General features: G+C 34.8%; 1 protein-coding gene across 1 annotated transcript; it reads left to right on the forward strand.

The window, feature by feature from the left end:
* Positions 1–4,401: 4,401 nt before the first annotated feature.
* Positions 4,402–22,801, forward strand: Adamdec1 (ADAM-like, decysin 1). Its single transcript, XM_005373906.2, has 15 exons — positions 4,402–4,484; positions 5,680–5,813; positions 8,647–8,765; positions 9,590–9,663; positions 11,140–11,218; positions 12,626–12,702; positions 13,749–13,935; positions 14,146–14,208; positions 14,948–15,019; positions 15,810–15,979; positions 16,337–16,418; positions 17,144–17,274; positions 18,027–18,204; positions 20,654–20,739; positions 22,020–22,801. The coding sequence occupies exons 1-15, from the start codon at positions 4,402–4,404 to the stop codon at positions 22,024–22,026; spliced, it is 1,542 nt and encodes a 513-aa protein (XP_005373963.1). The 3' UTR covers positions 22,027–22,801.
* The last annotated feature ends 785 nt before the right edge of the window (positions 22,802–23,586 follow it).

Below are 23,586 nucleotides of genomic sequence, written 5' to 3' on the forward strand. Positions count from 1 at the left end.
TAAACTATGGTAGAGTGAAATCTTTGCACCACTTTAAGAAGTTAGCTCCAGGTGTGCTGATATGGTCTAACAAACTAAATGTATTGCTCAAACAAAAATGTATTAAAATTCTATTTAAATAAGGAAGTGTCAAATATTTGTAAATTAGTACACAAAATCTCAGGAGTCAATGGAAAAGAAATAGAAAATATGTTGAAATAAATAATAATGAAAAAAATTTGTTGCACAGTTCTGAGAAGTGTATAACTTCCAAATGTTTATGCTATATGAGAAGATTAAAATAGATGAGGAATGTAATCATTCTGTACTGAGTACATGTACCAATAAATACTAAAAGTGGTTTTAAAAAATAGAAATGGAAAATAAGTAAAAGTTAAAATTTAAAAAAGAAGATTGACATGAACCAAAGCATGGTAAAATGAACAAAATTAATAAAATCATAAGTTTATTTTAGCATATCAGCTTTTGAAAAGTTAAGTGAACAAATCCTTCCAACAACCATCAACTACAAATAGAAAGCAGTAAAAGATAATAACCTAGTAATAAATCAGGCAATTTAGATAAAATATCCAATTTCTCTTAACAACAATTTAACCAGGAAGATGCGATAGATGACTTATGACTTTTCCCCTCTGTGAATTATAATTAAACATAAGAAAACTCTAAAAGGGGAGAGAAAAAGGCAGGGCTTTGAGGGCTTATCGATGCAAAACGATTTGGAGGTGAATTCTCTGAATTTCCTCTTTGCTCATATTAGATATGAAGAAGTTGCTAACCTGGACACACAAGGTAAGTAACAGCAAAAATTGGTTCAGTTTGGTCAAAGGACCAGCAAAGGGAGGGCTAGCCTGCCAACATGTGAGCTTTCAAGGAACAAAGGACGTAGAAATATCCGTGCTTGTGATTCTATCACACCAGCAAAGGCTAAATGGATCTTCTAGATCACCACACTTGCTAGGGTTTTCCAAGTCCCCCACCCTTCATAGTGGAGAGGTGCCAAAGTTGAGCAAAAGGCTGGTGCTTCAATTCCTATCAGGCATCGATGAATATTATTTCCCCTTCCTTGGTTGCAGGGGCAATAGGTGGAAAGCCTAGGCCCAAACCCATTGGTTACAGATGAAGAAGATACTGGGAAACTATAAAATTGTGTCCAACTGGAAGCCAATTCCATGTGACTTATTAAATTTTTACTCTGAAACATTTTTAGGAGGGAGCTCTTTACTAGAGAAGCTATCTAATAAAAGCGGTAAAGACTATTGAGCTTCCAGATGCATAAATCTCAATGTAAGGTCATGAGTAATACGAAAAATTCACAACACCCCAAAAAGAAACACAATAACCCTTTAGGAGCAGACTTCCAGGAAAGGAATATTCACAAGATGCCTGATAACGAATTTCAAAGAATAATTATAAGGACATTGAGTAAAACTCAACAGAACACATATAACTCAGTGAAATTGGAAAACAGTTCATGAGAACAATGAGAAATTTGACAAAGAGATAGATAGCTTAGAAAAGGATTGTTGAAATCTTGAAAACGAAAAACTCAGTCAAATAAAAAATAGACTTTCCTTCCAAAATTAGACAGCAAGGACATAAAAACATGAATATATGAATAGCAATTAACAGGATTTAATCAGTACTAAAAAATCTCCCAACAATAACAACAAACACCACACTAGAGGCTTTCACCGCTGAATTTTACTAGCTTTTGAAAAGAACTAATGTTTATTTTTCTCAAATTGTTTAAGACATTTTAAATGAAAGGAATCCTTCCAAACTCATTATCTTATAGCCAAAATGAGAGAAAGATACAACCAAAAACGAAAACTATAGATCAATGTTCTTGATGATCATGGCTGTAGAAATCCTCAAAAAAAAAACTAGCAAGATATATCCAACTACGTATGAAAGATATTATTCAGCATGACCAAGTGAGATTTACCCCAGCATACAAGAGTGGTTGAACATATGCAAATCAATACTTGTAATGCATCACATCCATAGAATAAATGAACAAATGATATCAATTTCATAGATAAAAAAATATTTATAAAACTGAACATCCCTTCATGATAAAATTCCTGAACAAACTAGGCATACAAGGACTGTGCCACAACATAATAAAGTCTGTAATATGACAAGGCCTAGTCCTACCAAATGGAGGAGAACCTAAAGCATTAACTTTAAGACCTGGAATAAGACAAGGATGTCCTCGGTTACCATTCTTACATAATACAGTGCTGAAATATTAGCCAGAGCATGGATACCATTACATTACTCCTCAGGTCAAACCTTTGCCCAACAATGACTCCTGACCCCTCTCACAGACTTGGGATAAGCTTCGTTTTCGAGCAATTGAAGCCATCAAAGAGATTTCTCACAAAATACTTGCAATTCTTTAGTTCTCATATGAAGGACCTCTTTCCTACCTTAACAGTGACTTAGGAGACTACAGCCCTTCTACGTAATTTAAATTAAATCATTTGTGATTACGTCCACAAAGTGACAATTGAGGGGTTATTTACATCTGCTGTTATGATAGTCAAATAGAGATAATATATGTGATAGTCTTTAAATTTAGGAGATGATTGCAACTTATTTGCATGTTGCTATCATATTTTTGTTTCTGGCTAAACAATATTTAAACATGTTCCCCAAATCAAAAGTATTTTATTATGGAACTTCTCAAATGTTAAGTGACAAGGTTTGTGGGAACAAGACTCTCTGTAATCAGGATGTTGGTAATGACCTCCTAGTTTCATGGTCATAAATTAATTGTTATACTTAGTTAATCCCTTAATATTGTATTGAATGAGGATTTTGAGTTATGCCATTTCTCATTCCCACCAGATACACTGAGTAAACAATTTCATCACTGTTAGTCCCCTAATTTTAATTTATAGACTGATATGCAACTGTCTAATAAACAGCACCCATCCTCTCTGAGACAGCTGTTTTTAAACTTCTTTCATGGCGTATGTACTCAAAGATTGTTTTTAAACATTTATTATCTTTTAAATGCTGTTTTCCTGAAGAATATTCTCAGAACTAGATCTTGTGTCACTGAAGTGGAACCAAAGTACAGCCCCCAACAGTCCACCAAATTTCATCTCTAATGCTCAGACAGCTGTTAAAGCTGAAGCCTAGAACTCATTTCAGATTCCTCTGTCTCCTTCACTTGCTATCTCCAATTAATCAGAAAGTCTGACAGTTTTGTGAGCTGTGTATTTCTCAAATATGTAGCTTCTCTTTTCAGGTTGTTAGTATTTCTCCATAATTTTACCAGGCAAATATCATACACTTTATAAGCATACCTATTACCTGAAGTATTATGTTAAAGCCACTGTGACCATATTGTGGATGAGTAAACATGATTTTGTAGATATCTATGATTTGATTATATATCCAACTCCTGTGGATCAGTAAACATGATTTTGTAGATATCCATGGTTTGATTATATACCCAACTCCTGTACCCCAGCTAATGCTATTTAACTTTTTCCATCCCTTCTAAAACTACCTGAATATAATGCATAGATCTCAGCCATAGTACTTCTTATTTGTAAAGATTTTATTTGTTTATGCATTTTCTCCACTAATAGACTTTATTATAGACATAACTCAATAGCAAGGGTAGTTTTAGAGTTATTTTGAGATTCACAGAATTACAGTAGTAGCCATCTAAACTCAAATTTAACATGAGCTCAAAAATATGTAATAGATGTATCAAATATGTTATATAATTGATAAACAAAATAAACTTCCATTATTCTGTAGATAGTATTATGAACAGTACTAGTTACTGAAATATAGTTAAAATAATAACTCTGAAGTTTTAGGAGACATTAACTATTATCTTAAAACTGTACAGCCAGCTGAGCTGTCATTAAAGAATAGGAAAAGATATACTCAGAAAAGTCAATGAAGATACCTATTCCAAGTAAACCTTAATTTGCTAAAGCTTTTAAATAATGAAAATGATTTATTAAAATATGTTTGACATAGAAGAAAGATTTTTTTAAAAAGGAAAAAGTACTAAAAGGAGCTTTGAGCAAGTAATTTATTTTACATTTGAGTAATTTCAAACAACATCACCTGAATAAAACACATTCACAAAATATAACATAGCGGTCAAAGACATGGAAATCTAAAATATTTGACAAGAACATATGAAGTGATAAGGAGGAGAATGCTGATGAGTGTTAAAACATTCCTGGTTTTATTTTTTAGTAGTTAGTGATAAAGTTACTGTATTAATTAATGTTATACTTTGTTAAAATTATGATGGTAACTGATAATGCTTATCTTCTGCACCACATCCATAGAATAAATGAACAAATTATATCAATTTCATAGATAAAAAAATATTTATAAAATTGAACATCCCTTCACGATAAAATGGAAGTGAAAAAGGAAGTGAAAAATTACACAGAAAACTCTATCAAAAAATATACTCAGGTGATGTCAGAACTTGAAAGCAGGTGCTAGGAACTTCCCAAATACAGTACTAAAAAACTAAGTTCATCTGTTAGAGGGAGTAGGTTTTTAGATTGGGAAAATCCTTTATGTAGAAGCTTATTTTAGGAATAACTCTCTGAGAAGCACTATGCCAATCATCCCATCAACCTCAAATTTATTTACACTTTGAACAAAATGATACAGATTCTAAGAACTTATCTTGGAAATCAAAGAACTATACACAGCCATAGCATCTGTAAAAATTCAAAACTCTAAGATAATTAAAATGTCTTAATATACAATATTATAAAAATATTCATGCTATGATGCTATGCAAAAAAAATCAGATTCTCAAATCCTTTGTATTGTAAAATTAATTTTTTCCATTTTTTCTTTCTTTTTATCAATATATAAAAAAGAGATGAAAATAAATTGCCAAAATGGTAACGGAAGTCATTGCTTGATGTTGGGTCATTGGGTTATCAACATTTATTCCTCAATATACTTTTTCACATTTATGACTGAAAATGCATCATTTTTGCTAATTGAAAAATATTATTTATCATAAGTAGAACTTGTAGTACACCTCAAATATATTTGAGTATACTATACAAAGTATACTACCAAAGTAGTATACTTTGGTCAATGCTAACATTTTAAAATTATTTATATTGACACATTTCTTTATAGTTCTACCTGTGTGTGCATATGTATGTGTGAAGGTAGAACTTCATACCAAGTTTTCAAGAGCCTGAGATATTCCTAACATCAGTATTTTCTTTTTTACACACAAGGGGACTGAAAGTCAGATTTACAGTATTCTGCCTTGCAAGACTTTGCTTGGTATTTGTTTTGTTGAGTGTGCATTCTCTGTGCCAGTTTCTCATAGTATGCATAGAATACTGATATATTTTTAATGTACAGATATAGAACTGTATATTTAAATACACATATGGCACCTCAGTATAAGTCTGTACATTCCCACCACTCTGAGAGTATCCAAGGCCACTCTCCAGATGTGAGTTTTAATGAGTAACCACAGACATAAACCTCTCAAAAATGAGGAGTGTTCTCAGACATAAATACCTCTCAGAAATGAGGAACGTTGCCATGGTGTCAACCCTGCTATTTCTTGGTGATTTCCCAATACCATTAAGAAACATCTTCAATCTCACAGAAAAAATTTGAGGTCTTATTATTTTCTTTTAATTTCTAAAGAGAAGTAGGAAAAGATAAAACCAACAGACAGGGAGACCACGCCTTCACGCTGCCCGAGTCTTCTGAGCTGTCTGCAGTCACCAACATGTCTTGGGTCTTGCTTTCTGTGCTCTGCTTCATCATTCAAACTCAAGGTAAGCACAATTCAGTCACAGCCTGCACAAGCTCACATTATTTAATAAATGCAGGAATTACCCTTGAGAAAATGGCATATGTCCCTAAGAGTCAAAGATCAATGCTGATAATCATGTAAAAAGTAATGTGAATCTGACGTTTCCTAATGTGGACAAATTTGTAGTAAATCCTGTGCCGGAAGAAGTAAAGTATGTACCTAAAGGTTTATGTAAAGTTCACTACAAAGTTATCATTTGCTTAATAATGCTGTGTACAAGTTGTATATAAGACTAGCTCTAGATTTTGTATTTCTCATGTGTTTATTATACTGTTCAGCACTAATACTGTACCTAAAGAAGGGATAAACTAGAATGATTTTAAGTAATTATGCTATGTACACATACAGCTCAGTAAAGGCTTTTCAGAGCCTTTTATTCAAAATGAGTGCTTTAGAAGCACCCATATTCAAGGCTGTGATTTAAATAATAGTTTAGTAAGACTGTCTCTAAAGTGTGTATCTCATAAAATAATCTTACCAGTTCTGTTATTATTCTTTTAAGTTTTATTTGTTTGTTGCTCTTTTTGCTGGAGATTGGATCCAGAGCCTCACAAAAGCATGAACTGAGCTATTCCAGTTCTTTTTATTTTCTAAAACACATAGTCCTAAATGACACTACACTATCCTACTTAAAATCTCACCATTCACCTCCATCCCAGCATTCACATTCCGCTTTGTTCTGGTATTTCACCACCATAGTACTTACCATCCGATGTGTAGTTAGTTTGCTTTATAATACATAGAATGTATACGTCAATCTATCTGGAAGAAAGGTAGATCAACCGATAGACAAAGAGAATGTGAATTTTATAAACACAGGGATCACAGTCTATTTTACTGACTGATTTAACTCAACAACCTCAAATCATGACTAGCTAAAAGTTAGCATTCAATAAATATTTGTTGAATGAATATCTGAGTTTTCATATTGAAAGTAGCATCAGAGACAGTTTCTCACTGTCTCAAGAAGAATGTAACACTTTTACATCATATTTTGCTTTGATTATGTTAAAAATCAGACATAGTGATTTAAGACATTATAATTAAAGTAAGCGTATACTACTGACTCAAGGTCTCCTTTGCTGAAATGAAATATTTTTGAGAAGTAAGGACTTGTAATTTCATTAGAGCTTTCTTAACTTTGATATTTATTTTCCTTAAAGAGACACTACTGAATATGATTTTTACTTTAGAAACCTTGCAAAGGTCTTTGGCTGAATCACATTGTAAGCTATGCTTAGAAAATGTCCTCGAATCCAAATAAAGCAAGTAATGATGTAAACAAATGCTTTGAAGGCTTTCCCAGCATTGCACAGCTAGCATTAAAATTGAGACCAGATATTACTAAAATTCACTCTAAGTTCAGGTCTATGACTGTTCCAAGTAATGGGTTCATATTATCGTTTGAAAAATGGAAACTTACAAATGTAGTTCTAAATTTTCTGCATGAAATATTCTTCTTGGGATAGCACTGCAGCAGAACTCTGGCAGCTTTTACTGTCTCCCTTCAGATTCTCCCTATGTGTCAGAGGTAGAACTGCTTGGTGTCCTAACAAGGCCTTGGAATGTCACAGAGAGCAGGAAAATGTCTCCAACCCGGACACTTTAGTGGGAAACATATGCATGACCTTATACTGAGTGATCTTATATAAATGATTGAATGATTACAAAGAAAAGAAAAGGTGTGCTGCCACTTTCCTAAAATGATGCTAAATAATTTTATGTTTTACTAAAGCTGTAAACCAATCTCTTTCTTCAATGATAAAAGAGATAAAGGAAAAGTGACTTTGCTCAGCCTGTTTACCTGGGATACAAGACCACTCTTTTGACTCCAAGATAGGTTATTTTCCCAGTATTTGTAAGCAAAGGACACTTGTCTACGTGATGTAATTTCAAACACATTAAGAATGATTGTCTTTAAACAATTTTCCTACTTGCTTTCTGTTGCTTTAAAATTCCTCTAAGAGAGATCAATAAAAACATTTCCTATGAGATCTCCAGTCTTGAAGGACAGGGCTAACGAAAGAAAGAAGGCTATGGCTTACTGTCAGGCAAATGGTGAAAATCACTGAGTCATTTTAGCCTCACTGAATATTACCTGCTTAGGAAAAGATTTGGTATCTGGAGTACTTAGTCAGGGTTTGTACCACAGCAAGAACAAGACATAAAGAAGGGAAAGCAGATGCCCCGAGAGGATTTAGCAATATTTTTTGAAGAGGATGGTAGAGGAAGAAGAAACTAGATTACTCTTGCCACAATTCCCGGCTCACTCTTTTTAACCTCTGTTTCTGGTCATGGTGGTCCAGAACTTGCATACCAAGAAATAATCCAAAGAACTGTTTCATCATTAGGATGTCTCTGTAGTATAGGGGAGTGAGAGACAGAGAGAGACAGAGAGACAGAGAGACAGGGAGAGATGGAGAAAGAGAGACAGAGACAGACAGACACAGAGAGACAGACAGACAGAGATAGAGACAGAGACAGACAGAGAGGGAGACAGAGACAGAGAGACAGGGAGAGAGACAGACAGAGACATAGACAGACAGAGAGAGACAGAGTGAGAAAGACAGACAAACAGACAGAGACAAAGAGAGATACGGAGAGAGGAGGAGAGAGAGATAGAAAAGAAGAGAGAGGAGAGCAGATTGAGTTAGGAAAATCAATCTGTTCTTAATGTTTGCTCTCCAGACAGGAATTTACTAGTCTTTCATGTTCTCTCAACAAAACACACAATCAAACCAAACCAAAACAAAAACTTTTGAATTTTTTTATCAATATTATCTTTCTTTCTCTAGCAATAGCCATAAAGCAAACTCCTGAATTGAACCGCCATGAAAGAGTTTATCCTGAAATACTACACAATTTACACAAAAGAGGGATTGAGAACAACCAGACAGAGAAACATGCTAAAGAGGTAAGCAATGTGAAGGACCACGGTAGATTTTACAGTCAACTGGGGACAGAACAGAGTGTTTTTTACTAATTAAAGTGATGTCACAGTTCCCGCGGGATAGTTGCTTTGATACCCGTATGTGCACTTCTCCTTTTTTTCCAGGACAGATCACGTGATCCCTCAAAATGGGTTTGCAGTTAAGCGGTACTTGGACATTTCATTGAATCTGTGGGGGATACAAGGATCCCCGGAAGGGCAAATATGTGTAGGGGATGGGGCTATGTCTTGGACTCTCCAAACTCCCTTCTCTGCCTCACCCTTAGCCCTTTTCCCGGTTCATTGCTTTCTGTCTTTCTAGGTCATTTGTCTTTAATGGTGAATTCAACTTTATCTCAGTAGTTAACAACATTATTATTTTTCATATGTTAATATTATTGACTTTTTTACTGTCCTGTGGCTGCAAACATTTCCCTCGTTTTATAACTTCCATCTTATTTAGTTCTTAGTAGAGTTTAAAATTACATTTAAAGGAAAAACATGTGTCCTATAATTCTCCCGCTGGTGATCAGTTATGTACACAGGATGGTGGCGTATTGCATGCTGGAACAAATGGTAACTCCCCATCTTATATATTAGAGCTAGCTTAATCTGCATGATCAGTATGTAACTGTACTTTTAGGAAGGAATTCTTAATCTGAAAGTTGTGTTTTATTTTAGATATTTGAAAGACATAAAAGAACTGTTATTAGCTTATATGTTTATAATTGTTCCAATTTGTACTACGTAGGACATTATATTCAGAAATATAAGTCATATGGTATAATTATACTATTCAAATTTTTCAGGGAACTTATACTGAAGTTCAGTATCTGATTAGACTAAATGGAGAAGAAATCATTCTTCACCTGCACAAAGCCAAGTAAGTTGTACTTCCTCAGATCTAAGCATTGAATTATATTAAGCAGATATTGGAGAAAGAATTGGGAGACTCTGGTCAGTATGCTTGGAGGCATACCGAGCCTTAGATGATATTAATTTGTGATGACGTTATCTAAGAATGTTGATGCTTTCCTTGGGAATCATTTACAAAGAGTAAAACCATGCAAGCTACATGAATATATAACTTTTTTCCTTGAATGTTTTGCAGTTTATTGAAATCACTTTTACCTTGATAAACTCCAGCCTTTGATGCGGTTTTCCATTTGTTTTATACGATCATATGTCTAATGCAGATTTAGAGTGTGCAGAATTGAGATACATTCCAGGGAATGCGTCTCCACTAACTTCTATAACACTCAATAAACTACTTTTGGGAGACAGTGGTTCTTGATATAAACTTGTGACCTAGCATCCTCCAGAGATTTTCTGAAGGTTGTGTAGTTGGTGTGAAGAATCCCAAAGGGGTAGGAGTGTAGATTGTTACAACCACCGTAGAAATCAGTGTGGAGATTTCTCAAAACACTAAGATTAGAGGTTCCGTTCAACCCAGCTGTTCCCCTCCTGGGTATTTTTCCAGAAAAATTGAAACCATCATACTACAGTGATATATGTGCACCCATGTTTATAGTAGCACAATTTGTAGTAGCTAAATCTTGGAAACAATCCAAATGCACAAAAACTGAGGAATGAATAAAAAAGATGTGGTATTTTTATACAATGGACTATTACTCAGCCATAAATAAAGACAAACTTGAGGCTTTTATAGGTAAATGGATGCAACTAGAGACCACACTTATAAGTGAAATAAATCAGACCCACATGTGTAAACATTGTATTTTCTCCCTAGTGTAAGAAACTGAAAGAGTAAATAAGATCCAAAAGGTACAATAGATATTGTAAAAGGGAAAGAAACTGCTCAAAAGGAAAGAAAACTGGGGTGGTAAAAGAGAAAAGAAGAAAGGTGAAAAATATATATATATACATACATAAAATAGCTAAGATAATTGTACTGCTAATTTGTATTAGTTCTTTGAAAGGAATAGTTAATGCTTATATTTTTTGATCAATTCTGCATACCTATATCTGGTAATCTGAGCAATTACTTTGAAGATATATACAATATAATAACCATTGTTAGTTTTCTATCACCTTGTTTTGAAATTCTGTATTTGTTTGTTTTTTTCTCTTTAAAATAAAAAGAAGAATCCCAAAGTGACCCATTTGTCAGTAAAAAAAGAAAATCTGCAGCTGAAAAGTACTTGAGAGCATTTCTGTCCTCCCCAATTTAATTATTACTAATTCTTTGGTATGAGTTTCAGTGTTGGAAAGAAATCAAGGGCCAAATGTAACTTCTTTCTCACTGTAGGCATTACACTCCCTTGGGTGCAGAATGCCTCAGGTAAATGAGCCTTTGCCAGCATCTTGAGTGTACAATGCCGCTTTCTGCTCTCTACAGGCATGTCCTGGGGCCAGAATACACTGAAACACATTATTCACCTGGAGGAGAGGAAATAACCAGGAGCTCTCAGAACACGGTAGGATCTAAATATTCCCTGTGACTCTTCCAGGATCGATCATTGACTTTAGAAAGTGCATAGATCCAAGGATGGTGTAAAAATATTATTTGAAATCAAAGTGCTCACATACTACCTGTGAGGCAACAGGTGTGAAATTACAGCTTTTAACAGGTAGGAGTAACAAACAACCCAAAGTCCACTTGTCCTTAGATCGGTTTATGCAGGGGTTAGAAATATTTTCCGCTATAGGTAATTGAAAGGTCATGTCACACTATTTACTGTTTCTTTAAGATATGTTCAGGCTTTTTTAGGGTCAGCAATGAAATGTCAGTTATTGAATGAATATGTTTATATCTGGTCAAGACACCATCTTATACACCAAAGCCAGGTGGAGGAATAATCACAGAGAACTAGAAAAGAGTAGGAAATAATACAGAAAAGCTCATTCAGGAGATATTACCAAACTAAGATACTCGTGCACAAGTATCCTGAGCGGTACCCTAAACATGCACAACACTATAAACAAACAAAAACCCCACAATACTTTTGTTATAAAATAGCACTTCATTCCCCCCTCTTATCAAAACACTCAATTTCTAGATATGTGGATTTTTGTTAACATTTGTCCTCAGTGGAAAGTATCTGGTAAATTAATTCATGCTCAAATATTAATGACTCATATGTCTCAATATGGTACTTTCCCAAATCTTCCATGAGAAAATGTTTCTGATAGGAGATTTCCAGAGAAGACACACTCATGCACACATGATGGATTTCCAAGTCTGCAGCAAGTCTGTTTACTTTGAATCAGAGTTTGTTCATTACCTTCTGTAGATGATGTCACATATGTGGCCCCAATATGTTATGCGCCACTAAGCAAGTATAAATCTTTGGTTGTAGATAAACATTCTAGGGTCTTATATCTGGTAGAGGGATTTCACTAACTGTCCAATGACAATGGTGAATTGAATCAGTTAGTCTGAAAAATAGAAGCCTGATTTTACTAACGTGGACCTTTGAGACTCACACGGGGAGCTAACTTCTTGAAAGTTGGCCCCACAACCTGAAACTTTGCAAGAATATAGTAAGTCCCAAAGGGATTGGCTATTTCTCAGCTCCAACACACACCTACCTCATAAGCCCACTTATGTGCTAAGTCCTAGACTTTATCTCAGTGCAATTAGTGTGTGAAAAACAACCCAGATACCAATTCTGAAAATCTCCAAGGCTCTCCCTGTTTTTGTTTCTGGAAAGTGGTAAGGACAAAGACATGACATAAACTTTTGTACACATTCAAGATGGCAGCTTTCCACATTACTGTGATTCACACACCCTTGTAGTTTGTATATGCATGTGTGTGTGTAAACTATACTTACATATGTGTGAATATGTATTTCTAAAGTATATGTATATTTTTAATTACAGAAACACTGTTACTATGAAGGTCACATCCTGAATGAGAAGGATTCTATTGCCAGCATTAGCACCTGTGATGGGTTGAGGTGAGAGACACTATCAGAATTATTAAATGTCAAACATTATTTTGTTATGAGGTTAAGATGAGAAATAAAGTAGCACCATTACAATCATTTCATAATCTGTTGCTGTCAAAGTATAGAGCCACACATGTAAGTAAGAATGCCTGGATCCATTTCAGAGTTCATCTACTCTCTTTGAAGAAATCATGTTTTATTTTAATAAAGATTCTACTTGATAGTTGTCTCAGGTAAACTTAATTTTTTAAGGGTATGTGTGTATATTCCTGTTTAAATAAGTAACTCTTGGCAATTAGAGAAAATCTAGGGAATAAGAGGAAGCGCAAATGAGAAAATAACAGCTACCCTAAAATTTTACCTCTGAATAATTAATATTATTAATGCTTTATTGTGTTTCAGCCTTTTATATGTATAGACAAGTATATCTTTCCCATAAATAAAAGCTGAAAAAAAATCTAATTATTTTTTCGATATTGTTGATACAGAGTATGACATTGTAAGTTTTTTCGATATCATAAAATACCTTATGGAAATAATTTTCAATGGCTTTTTGTTGAATTTGTAATATTACATCCTATGGATTCATGTTGTCTCTCTAAATGACTTATTTTAGTATAAAAGGAGATTCCTTAAGCCACTGCTAGTCCCAGTTGGCTACTCTGGGTGACCCACTAGTCCCTTGATCTCCTCTCTGTAGTTCTTGGCACCTGTGCATCCCTTTACTCCACTCCCCGTTATATTCCTGGGATCTGCCGAGAAAAATTTGCTCAGTGAATACATAAGCTGAAGAAATACCTACCAAGTTAATGGTGTAAATGCCAAATTCTGTAGGAGTGCTTCATTTCAGCAATTCTTCACATTCTTTAGGTAAATAAGATAGGCATCATTTCAATATTGACAAATACTGATTATAACTTAAATTACATGATGGGTTAGGGGTTAACTGTGTGTATCAATTTGGGTGGGGGAAGAGGTATCGAGCCATTCTGAGCAGGTGCTTAAGAATCTGAGCATTACAGTAATCCTGAAGCACAAGTCTCTCTGTCTCACAGAGGTTACTTCACACATCATGGCCAAAGATACCTGATCAGGCCTCTGCAAAGAGCTGACAAGAGCGAACATGTTGTCCTTACCTACAATCAGGAGGAACCAGACAGGGCAAATCTCACGTGCAGTGTGAGAAGATCTGGCAGGAAACAAGGCCGTCGTAGAATGTCCAGGTCGCTCAAAAGTGTAAAGGTGAGGCTATCTTTACAACAGCTAGGTTTTCAGCTGTCTCAGCAGTGACACATGATACATTGGAGTGCTCAGCAATGCTTGGTATCTGCAAAGTTTGCTCTTTCCTTATTCTTCAATTTAACCTCTTTCTGGGAAAAAAAATCTGTTGTAAGATTTTGAATCTTTCACAGTAAAGACATAAGTTAACACTATTCTTTTTTGCTGTTAAAGCCAGGAGACGTTTTTCAGGGACAGAAGTATATTGATCTCTTTTTGGTGCTGGATAATGCCTTTGTGAGTATGAAATTTGTGTGCTTCTTAGAGAGTTTATTCAATTTTTAAGCTTATTTCTCAATCAAAAGCAAGCAATTAGCTTGTATAGTGTAGAGGTATTGGGTCCACCTGTTTTTCTTGGTGGTGTTACCTGCCTTGTTGACATCAGTCTTCACTCCAGAGAACTTTAATATCTCTCTGCCACCAAGTATTTAGATATTGGTGATATCCATAATGTTACAGAGCCTTAGGCAATAACCACAAAAGTAAAAAGAATAAATTGTGAAAATATTAATTCTTTCATATTTTGTGATAATATATAAATATATCTTTAATATAAATATCATTAACACATAAACTAGGCACAAAACTATGTATAAGTTACAAGTTATATTTGGATGTACAGAGAAAAAATACTACATTTGTTTTCTTAGTACTTTTTTACTTTATGAAGTACATTCTGCTTCATAATTAAATTTTAATATTGAATTATTTTTAAATGACTTAAATTATTAATTAAATTAACTGAATTTAAAGATGAATAACATTGAAAGTTCATGAGTGCCAATTTTTCTCTTAGCAAAAAACTTGAGTTAAAATTTGTTGAAGCAAAGTCTTCAATAGGATAGTCATGGAATGAAGGGATGTTAATTATATTAAAATGAGCAACTTTTCTGTAAATGTGAAGTCCTGCACCCTATTAAAGTTTTTTCACTTTAACCTGCTATTTTAATTTTGCTCTGTGTTTTGCATTTCACAGTACAAGATGTATAATGGGAATCTCACTGTGATGAGAAACCTTCTGTTTAATGTGATGAACCTACTCAATGTGGTAAGATATTTGTCATGGAAGCATGAGTTTCCACATAGGAGCTTGGGGCTTCCTTGTGACCTCACAACAAGGGGCTAAGAGTGTCACAATGCCTTAAGGACAGTAGTTTTGGGAAATTTATACCAAAAAAAAAAAAAGATCAACATCAAGGTAAAAATTACACACACTGTAACAAATACAATGTCTTGATTAATTTTCTCTTGTTGAGACAAAATACTCAGTGCCCAAAATGAAGGAAGGAAAGGTTTATTTAGCTCACAGTTTGTGGAGGTTTTAATCCATACTAGGCTGGCTCCCAGGCAGAGGGCAACAGTTCATGGCTGCAGAAAACTGCAAAAGCAGCAGAAGCACAAGGGGGAGAAAAACCCTCTTCTCCTCCCTTATATTTTAAGCAGGATACCCCCGAGGGGGCATGCAGCACTCATATAATCTCCATGCCCTGCTCTTGCACAGGCTCAGGATGGATACAAAGTAAGCACCCTGGCTCCCTGCTGAGTCACATAGTTAACCTTCTAAACTTCTCAAGTTGACACAATGAGCAACATCCTAGAAGGGAAACAGCATGTCTTTTTCATCCCAGGATGTAGAACTGCTGAGTTGCTTAGTTAAGCTTCTACATTCAAATTGACACAATATATCAACCATAACAGACATCTAGGATTTCTATTTCCAGAATAAAAATTATTCATCACTCACGGTCTATCCCTTTATCCATCATATGTGATCAACAAAAGCTCCAAACACTAAGGAATCCTGCACTTTTTCATGAAGAAAAATGCTCTTTCCACAGATGTATAACACTATAGATATTCAAGTGGCCTTGGTAGGTATGGAAGTCTGGTCTGACGGTGATAAGATCAAGGTGGAACCCAACATATTCAACACATATGAGAATTTCCTGAAGTGGCACAGTTCTACCTGGGGGAAAAAGAAGATCCATGATCATGCTCAGCTTCTCAGGTGAGCCTGTGCTGGACATGTCAGATATGCATCGGTAGAGCTGAGAGTTACCACAACGTTCTTTGGCAGGGATGTCTGCTCATTCATATCACCACAATCAGTTGTTAAAGTGCTTGATATTCTACTACAAGTGGCTCCCTTGTGGGAAATTTAGAGGTCCCTGTGAGATAAATGGCATGGGCTCTTGGGTGTGAGAAAACCATCTGTGGTCATTATAATGGAATGAGACAGTAAGAACCATTTGGGGGACCACAGGACATGAAAATGCCAGGGTAACAGAGGAAATCTATTACATCACTGGGAAAGGTAATGGTTCCAAAGGCTCTGACTGGGACGGTCTCTATACCTTTCACACAGTGGAATCAGCTTCAACAATCGGCGTGCAGGAATGGCAGCCCCGAATTCCTTGTGCTCCCCAGCTTCGGTTTCTGTCGTTGAGGTCTGTAAACTTATTCTAAGGCTCACTCTGACTCTATATCTGTAGGAGGATGAATGTGCGCTTTGTGCAGAGAGGAATATGAATATGTAAGTAAAATGAATCTGTGCTTTGCAGAGAGTAAACATAATGAGCATTTTCTGAGTGAATAAGTAAAAGCAGAAATGAAAGTACTAGTAGGTTATTGCACTGAGAATTCCCTGAATTTTGAAACATCAGCCCTGTCTAAAGACTTCAAGCTTTACTTGGTGTAAAGGGATAACAGCAGGAATATTGAAACAGGGGAGATCTAGGTGTCCTCCCTGGCATAGATAAATTAGTTATCTGTGATTGAAGAACTCAAATAAGAAAGACAAGTACAGGTAGGTGTCACATAGCCACGCCCTGCTAATATCAGAGGCATCATAATGGTGTTTATAGACCTCCCAGTCCATATTAAACTATTATTACTTTCCAAGAGGAATGAAGTTAATTTAGCCATTGTTTACTGAGTAGTTAGTGTCTATGAACTCAACGATTACTGAGCACAGATTTGACGACTGCATTCATGGGACCTAACCATCCCAAGTGTTCATTCAACACTAACCAGAAAGCAATTTCAAGGAAAGAAACTTTATGACGCATTTGCATTGCTCAAGCTATTCTGTTTAAATATCGTACATTTACAACACAGAACAAAACATGTTTCGTTTCATAAATAAGATGTAACCTGTCTTTCTATTTTCTAGGGTAAACATAAAGATAGCGTGGCTCTTGTAGCACTGATGTCCCACGAGTTGGGCCATGTCCTCGGTATGCTTGACATTCCATACACCACCCAGTGTCCCTCTGGCAGCTGTGTGATGAGTCAATATCTGAGGTAAAATCCTGTCACCCTAAATTTTAGAAGATACTTCCCAAATCTAAAAGAATCTAGATGCACTGTGTCTATGTGTGATGGGTATTTCCCCCCAATAGTACATAGCCCACTAGTTCAGCTTCCGGTCTCCCTTTATATAGATTTGTACCACATATCAGGGCTCCTTCTCTGAGGTGCCCAAACATTCCAGGGTAAAGTTTATAACCATGGCAACCACCATATTATTTTAACTTAAAATTATTTGAACTTAAAGTGAAATCATGGTTGCTAAAACCATTAAAATATTTAAGAAAACCATGCTTCATAACTACCCATATTTGTTCTTTAGGTGCTCACAAATAAGATGAAAAATATTTCTGTGTACCCTAGAAGTTCACCATCATTCCATTCCACTGGGTCATTGTTGTGTCTCTTCACTACTTATTCTTCAGTTCCAGATGAGTGGATGATAAGAAGTAGATTATTATTACACTGATTATTATTATACTGTATGTCAGTGATCATACCACATGGGGATTTAAGAGCTCCCAGCTTTGCTTTTGTGTGTGTAGGAAAAAGATTTCCGTTAGAATAGTGTGCGTGAGCTACCACCCACTATGTGTAACATAGCATGGGCATAAACATTTACTGAATTTGGAATCTCCGCTGAATTGGGTAATGCAATGAGATAAGTTCAATTCTCCTGTTCAGTTCTCATGCAGAAACTACTTTATTGCATACCATATTATTTCTAATTGTTTTTCTGGTTGTAGTTCAAAATTCCCAAAGGATTTTAGTACCACCTGCCGCTCACATTTTCAAAAATATCTTCTATCTAAAAAACCGAAGTGCCTGCTACAACCACCTAGTCCTAAAAATGTAATAACAAAACCCATGTGTGGGAACCACCTTCTGGAAACAGGAGAAGACTGTGACTGTGGCTCTCCTAAGGTATGAGGACGGATGTGGTTTACACTTTTATTGGACAGTTACAGGGGCAGCAAAATATGCAGTTCTAATTTTCTTTATTTTTTCTCTTCCTTTTAAACGTTTTTTCTGGAAATTCTTTCAAAGATAAACTTGAACAAAAGTTGAAAAGTAGATTGGTATTTGTGTTTTGCTAGTGATTTTAGTCATCTTTCAAAAGCCAGGATATGATTATGATATGATTGTACGAAGTTGAATGTAAAGAAGTAACTCATTAACCACAGCATGTTAGTTAGAAATTGCTTAATTCTGTAATGTCACTCAGTCATTTATTAAGCAGTAGCGATTATAGATCTCACTGCAGAGAGAATTTTCCTTTTCTCATCAAACTCAGAAGTAAATTAATCAAAGGATGTAAAACCAAAAGAGAAAACACATAAACTTTTAGAAAATGAATTATTAATGTACAACATTTAAAATAACTACTATAATTCTGTTAACATTTATAAAATATCAGGGCACCCATATAATCTAATGAATGTCTCTGATAGAATATTCACCAGCAATCTCATATTAATTTTCTAAGCATTCTACTTTCTTAGCAATCTTCGTTTTAAAGACAAAAAATGTCATTTGAAGAGACTATACGTGTTAGACAATCTTCAAAGTATTTTTAATGCTCTAGATCCTATATCCTTTGTTAAAACAAATCTACCCAGTAAATATTACTGTCTTCCTAATTTAGAGATGTAGAGCTCAGAAAAGTAACTGGTAACCAAGTAACTGACTCCAAGGATGAAAGCTAGTAATTTGTAGCAAAATGAAACCCGAGATTTATCCAGTACTTCAAATGCCTTTATTACTGTGTGGAAGACAGATAATCCCCCTACATTTCAGTTTATTTATTTCAAAATTTTTAACTGTTACATTGCATTAGAATAGAGTTGGATATGACTTAAACATTTGTTGAGGGATATTACAAACATCCTGCTAATTGTAATAAAGTATGGAATTTTACAAATAATTTGGCCTTTTAAATTAAATTAGAGTTATATTGATCTCATTCTGACTAATCCCCATTTCCATGTTTTCTTAAGTAGAAGCAAACTGAAGTTCATAAATCACAAGTGTTTTTAGCTTCGTAGATGAATAGCACATTTTCAGTGTGCAGACAGGAGATGCAGGCGAGGAGACCAACAAGAAGAGGAGCTACTGTCTATATAATACACAGTATCTTGTTTCCTTGAAATATATCAATCAACTCATATTATTTCAATATCTAGTTTTCGTTTTACATAATTGATGAAAATTAGTAAGTTCAGGCTTATGGACATCTATATTTTAAAGTAACTGTTTCCTTATCCAAAAAGTAGTTGGGGCTGGGGTACAGTTTAATGATAGACTACTTGCTTACTAATGTTGATGCTCTGTATTTATTATTATGATTAATTTTTATTATTATTATTATCTTAAATACTTACCTTGATGACACACAAAATATATTTTAAGAGTTGATCCTCTTATTTTCCAAATAAAGGTTTGTATACAACACAAATAGTGAAAACATGATTTATATTTTTTCATTATGTTTTCATACTTTTTTTTATATCTCATAGTATTTGTTAAATTCCCCAAACAATATGGACTATGAATAGATCTCACCTTTTACATAAATTACAAATAATGCTTAAATAATTTAACAATGTCTGCTTAAATTATCAACTGTTAATCTTTATCACAATAATACTAGTTATTTTCTCCTCTCTGTCTCTTACCACAGTGGCTGGTATAACTTTGTTCATTAGCGTTGCATTGCTCTTGCACTTTTTATGAACAAAATGCACACAGATTTAGAAAAGTTATTATTTTAATAAGCCAGTGTTTTGCTAACATTGTATTCAAATTTTTGCATTTATATTCATCTGAGAACTTGTGTGTGTGTGTGTGTGTGAGATTGTTTAGCTCACTACCAATTTATGTATATTTGGTAAAATACTGTGGGGGTTAAATTTTGTCACTGTTTTTATTTATTTTTTTTTAATTTTTAAAAATTTTTTTATTTTTTGGTTTTTCTCCAGTACCGGGAACCAAACTCACGACCTTGCACTTGCCAGGCAGGCGCTTTTGTCGCTGAGCTAAATCCCCAGCCCTTTTGTCACTGTTTTTAGAGTGGTTGAATGCTATGGAAGCATAGTTCCTTGAAGCTTTTCAGTAATTTATATACACTCCCAGACCAAATTTATTTGGGGACTTTCTTAGATAATTCTATGAGTTTTGAAGAGGTAGTTTGTGTTGTTTATGACTTTTTATCCTTATTAGCAACTTTTCTTAGTCATTTCCACTGGGATTGGTGTAAGAGTAATTTAGTTTAAACAGTGAAACTCCCCTGCCATCTTATACCTAAATCCTATGAGCCTGGCCAATAGGAATAAACTGTTGAACTTATTCTCCCTGTTGTGTGTGTACTTTGAAGAAATGCGCTGATCCTTGCTGTGTCGCCGTTACCTGCAAATTTAGAAGTGGACCAGGCTGCCGAGAAGGCACTGCCAGCCGCACCACGTGAGACCTTTCTTCTCTGTGTTCCTGAATATTTTCCCAGTGTTATTTCAGATTTGAGAAAGATGCCCCACGGAGGTCTATAATACCTGGAGAAGCAGTTCATTTTGTTTTTGAAACTGATTCAATTTTGAGAAGAAAAACTAAGTATAGACATAGATCAGTCAGGTTGTGTGTCTACAACACGAAGAGAAGAGGGGTTTCTTTGACGTTTGTGAGATTATGACTGCTGGGATCTGCACAGAAATAATATAGTTTCCTGTTGGATGATGAGTTTAATACTAGCTAAGATGAAAAGAAGAAAAGGGTAATTTTTTTTTTTGTAAAAAATAAGCTTGATCAATCAGAACATTTTATTCCTGATTAAAAGTTGAGTTCTCATTTGCAAGACAGAAAATTAATAGCATTGAAGAACATGTTTTAAGATTTTGTGTTGTTTTGTTTTTGTCTTCATTATTGTTTTGTTAGTTTTTCTCTTTAAAATAAAAAAGACAGTCATTCAATTTTTTAAAAAAGTGTCTCAATGAGTTATAATCCAAGTATTCTTTTTATGTCTTACACATTTCTGTCATTTGGGCTTGAGAACTGAAGGGCTCAGAGTTTGTTAGTTGGCTAGTGGAAAATAGTCTCTCTATAAAAGTGTCAGCAAAGTAATAAAATTCTTCTTATGTATGGAAAAGATTCATTAAACATGTGGAAAGATTGTTCTTTACTCTTTTTCTAAATCTTCTCTGGAAATGAAACCATAAAGATCATAGTTGACTCAAAACACCACTGACTGTCAATTCCTCAGGAAGAATTGAAAGATAAGGACCATCCCTCATCCATTTATCAGCTATCATTTAATACCACCTGTGTGAACCACCGTGTGTGTTAATTCTCAAGGAGTTTAGAAATTTCACCCTGCATAGCATATTAAGATAAAAAGAAGAAAAATAAGAGAAAAGAAAAGAAGAAAAAGGAAAAAAGAAATCCTTTTAAACTCTCCAGGGCTTGGTTGAACCGTGGCGTGGCACTTCCTGTGTACTATGGGCCACTTAGTGTAAAGGAGATAAAAGTGAACTTGGACTCAGAGCTCTGAGTTCTTGCCTTAATTCTACCAAAAACTAATGGTGGGGACTTGAGCTGTTACTTCATTTGTTTCCTCACCCATAAAATGAAGTGATTATGTTGTTTCTCAGTAGGGTTGTTAGTACTATTTAAATTCTATAAACTGCCATTTTATTACAGACTATTTTGTAATCTATAATAATTATGGTTTTTAATATTTTTCTCTTAATCAGAAAATGAATCACAGTCTACTTCACTGAGAAGCCACTTTGCAAGACTCAAGAGCTCTAACCACGCCAGACCCAGGAATTTCTCCATATCTTGGTTTCTGTATCCATGCATTCAATCAACCACTGATTCAAAAGAATCACCTCTGTACTAAACACAGGGACTTTTGTCTTGTCATTATTTTCTTTAAAAATCAGCACTACAGCTACTTTTCACAGCATCTTTTTTGTATTAGAAATTAGAAGTAACCTAGAAATAATTTAGAGTGTAGAGGAGAATGTGTGTAGGTTATATGCCAATATTGTACCATTTTATATAAGGGACCGAAGCATCGAAGGATTTTGGCATCTATGGGGGTGCAGGAAAGAAACCCTGTAGATAGCAATAGATGTTTTTCACTTGTCTTTTTCCTCTCTAATATTTGTACCAGCCAACTGTTAAGCAGATGTACTTTGAGAAGTTGCCTATGTAGTTAGAGCTAATCACCAATGTGTTTCTAAGGAGCATGAAACTTTGGCTTGGTTCTGTCCTTTAGAGAACTGAAAAAAAATTAGCCTTTGATTAAAGTACCCCAGAATGCATGGCTGAGGTATTCAGAGTTAATCCAAAATCATAAATTACAAGTGACTTGTACCATAACTCTACATTCATTTTATTAGCACAACCTAGGAGAACCTCATGTGGGAAGCTTTACGTTCTCCATGCCTTGCCCTTGTAAGTGTTCTGCTTTTCCAGTGCACATGAAGATCCATTAAATGTAAACATTTCTCATTTTATCAAATATGATCCTTTGCACATATCTTTCACTATCAGATAGAAAGTATATTCACTATCAGATGATAAAATGAGAAACATTTCTCATTTTATCAAATATGATCCTTTGCACATATCTTTCACTATCAGATAGAAAGTATATTCACTATCAGATGATAAAATGAGAAACATTTCTCATTTTATCAAATATGATCCTTTGCACATATCTTTCACTATCAGATAGAAAGAAGGAAAGTTGCTTACATTTTTATTGAGCCAGACAAGGAGGCTTTGTCCCTCTATTGATTTAATAAGCCATACTATCAATAAAACTACAACTTTTCAATTTGCTGTGTGGTTGCTATCAAAATTAAACATTTCTGAAATTCTTTTTAGGGTCAAGGTCCTGGTTATCGTCCACCTTAAATAATATTCTGCATCAGTATTAGACACTTGACATAGTATTAGGTATGGGTGGGTAGGTAGGACAGGGGACAGAGCAGGAAAAGCCCTTTGCAATTCCTCTTGGCATCCAAGCCTTAGAGCTAGGGGATATGAAGAATTGGATCGCAAGTGACACTCACTCCTGAGTGATTTTAAAGTCTCATTCTCAAGTTCTTGCCTAATTAAACTGTCCTGTTATACAAATTTTAACTTTGAAACAATTCATGATCTGTAATTTGACATGAAAATATAGCTTTTCTAGAAAGCTGACTTACAGATTTGGGCAATTTTAAAGCCCGTGAAAAATTGACATTTTTGTTTTGAGACAAGGTCTTGCTCTTCAGGCTAGCCTTGAAGACAGTGTGTAGTCCAGGC

This window comes from Chinchilla lanigera, unplaced genomic scaffold, assembly GCF_000276665.1.
Source record: "Chinchilla lanigera isolate Chin_1 unplaced genomic scaffold, ChiLan1.0 scaffold00002, whole genome shotgun sequence".
Classification (NCBI taxonomy): domain Eukaryota; kingdom Metazoa; phylum Chordata; class Mammalia; order Rodentia; family Chinchillidae; genus Chinchilla; species Chinchilla lanigera.

Bases quoted from the DNA above. Each gene is read 5' to 3' on its own strand.
- Adamdec1 (XM_005373906.2), top strand. From the start codon at position 4,402: ATGGAAGTGAAAAAGGAAGTGAAAAATTACACAGAAAACTCTATCAAA. The intron at 13,936-14,145 runs GTGAGGCTATCT...TTGCTGTTAAAG, and splicing joins GGTCGCTCAAAAGTGTAAAG to CCAGGAGACGTTTTTCAGGG. The intron at 15,980-16,336 runs GTGAGCCTGTGC...CCTTTCACACAG, and splicing joins GATCATGCTCAGCTTCTCAG to TGGAATCAGCTTCAACAATC.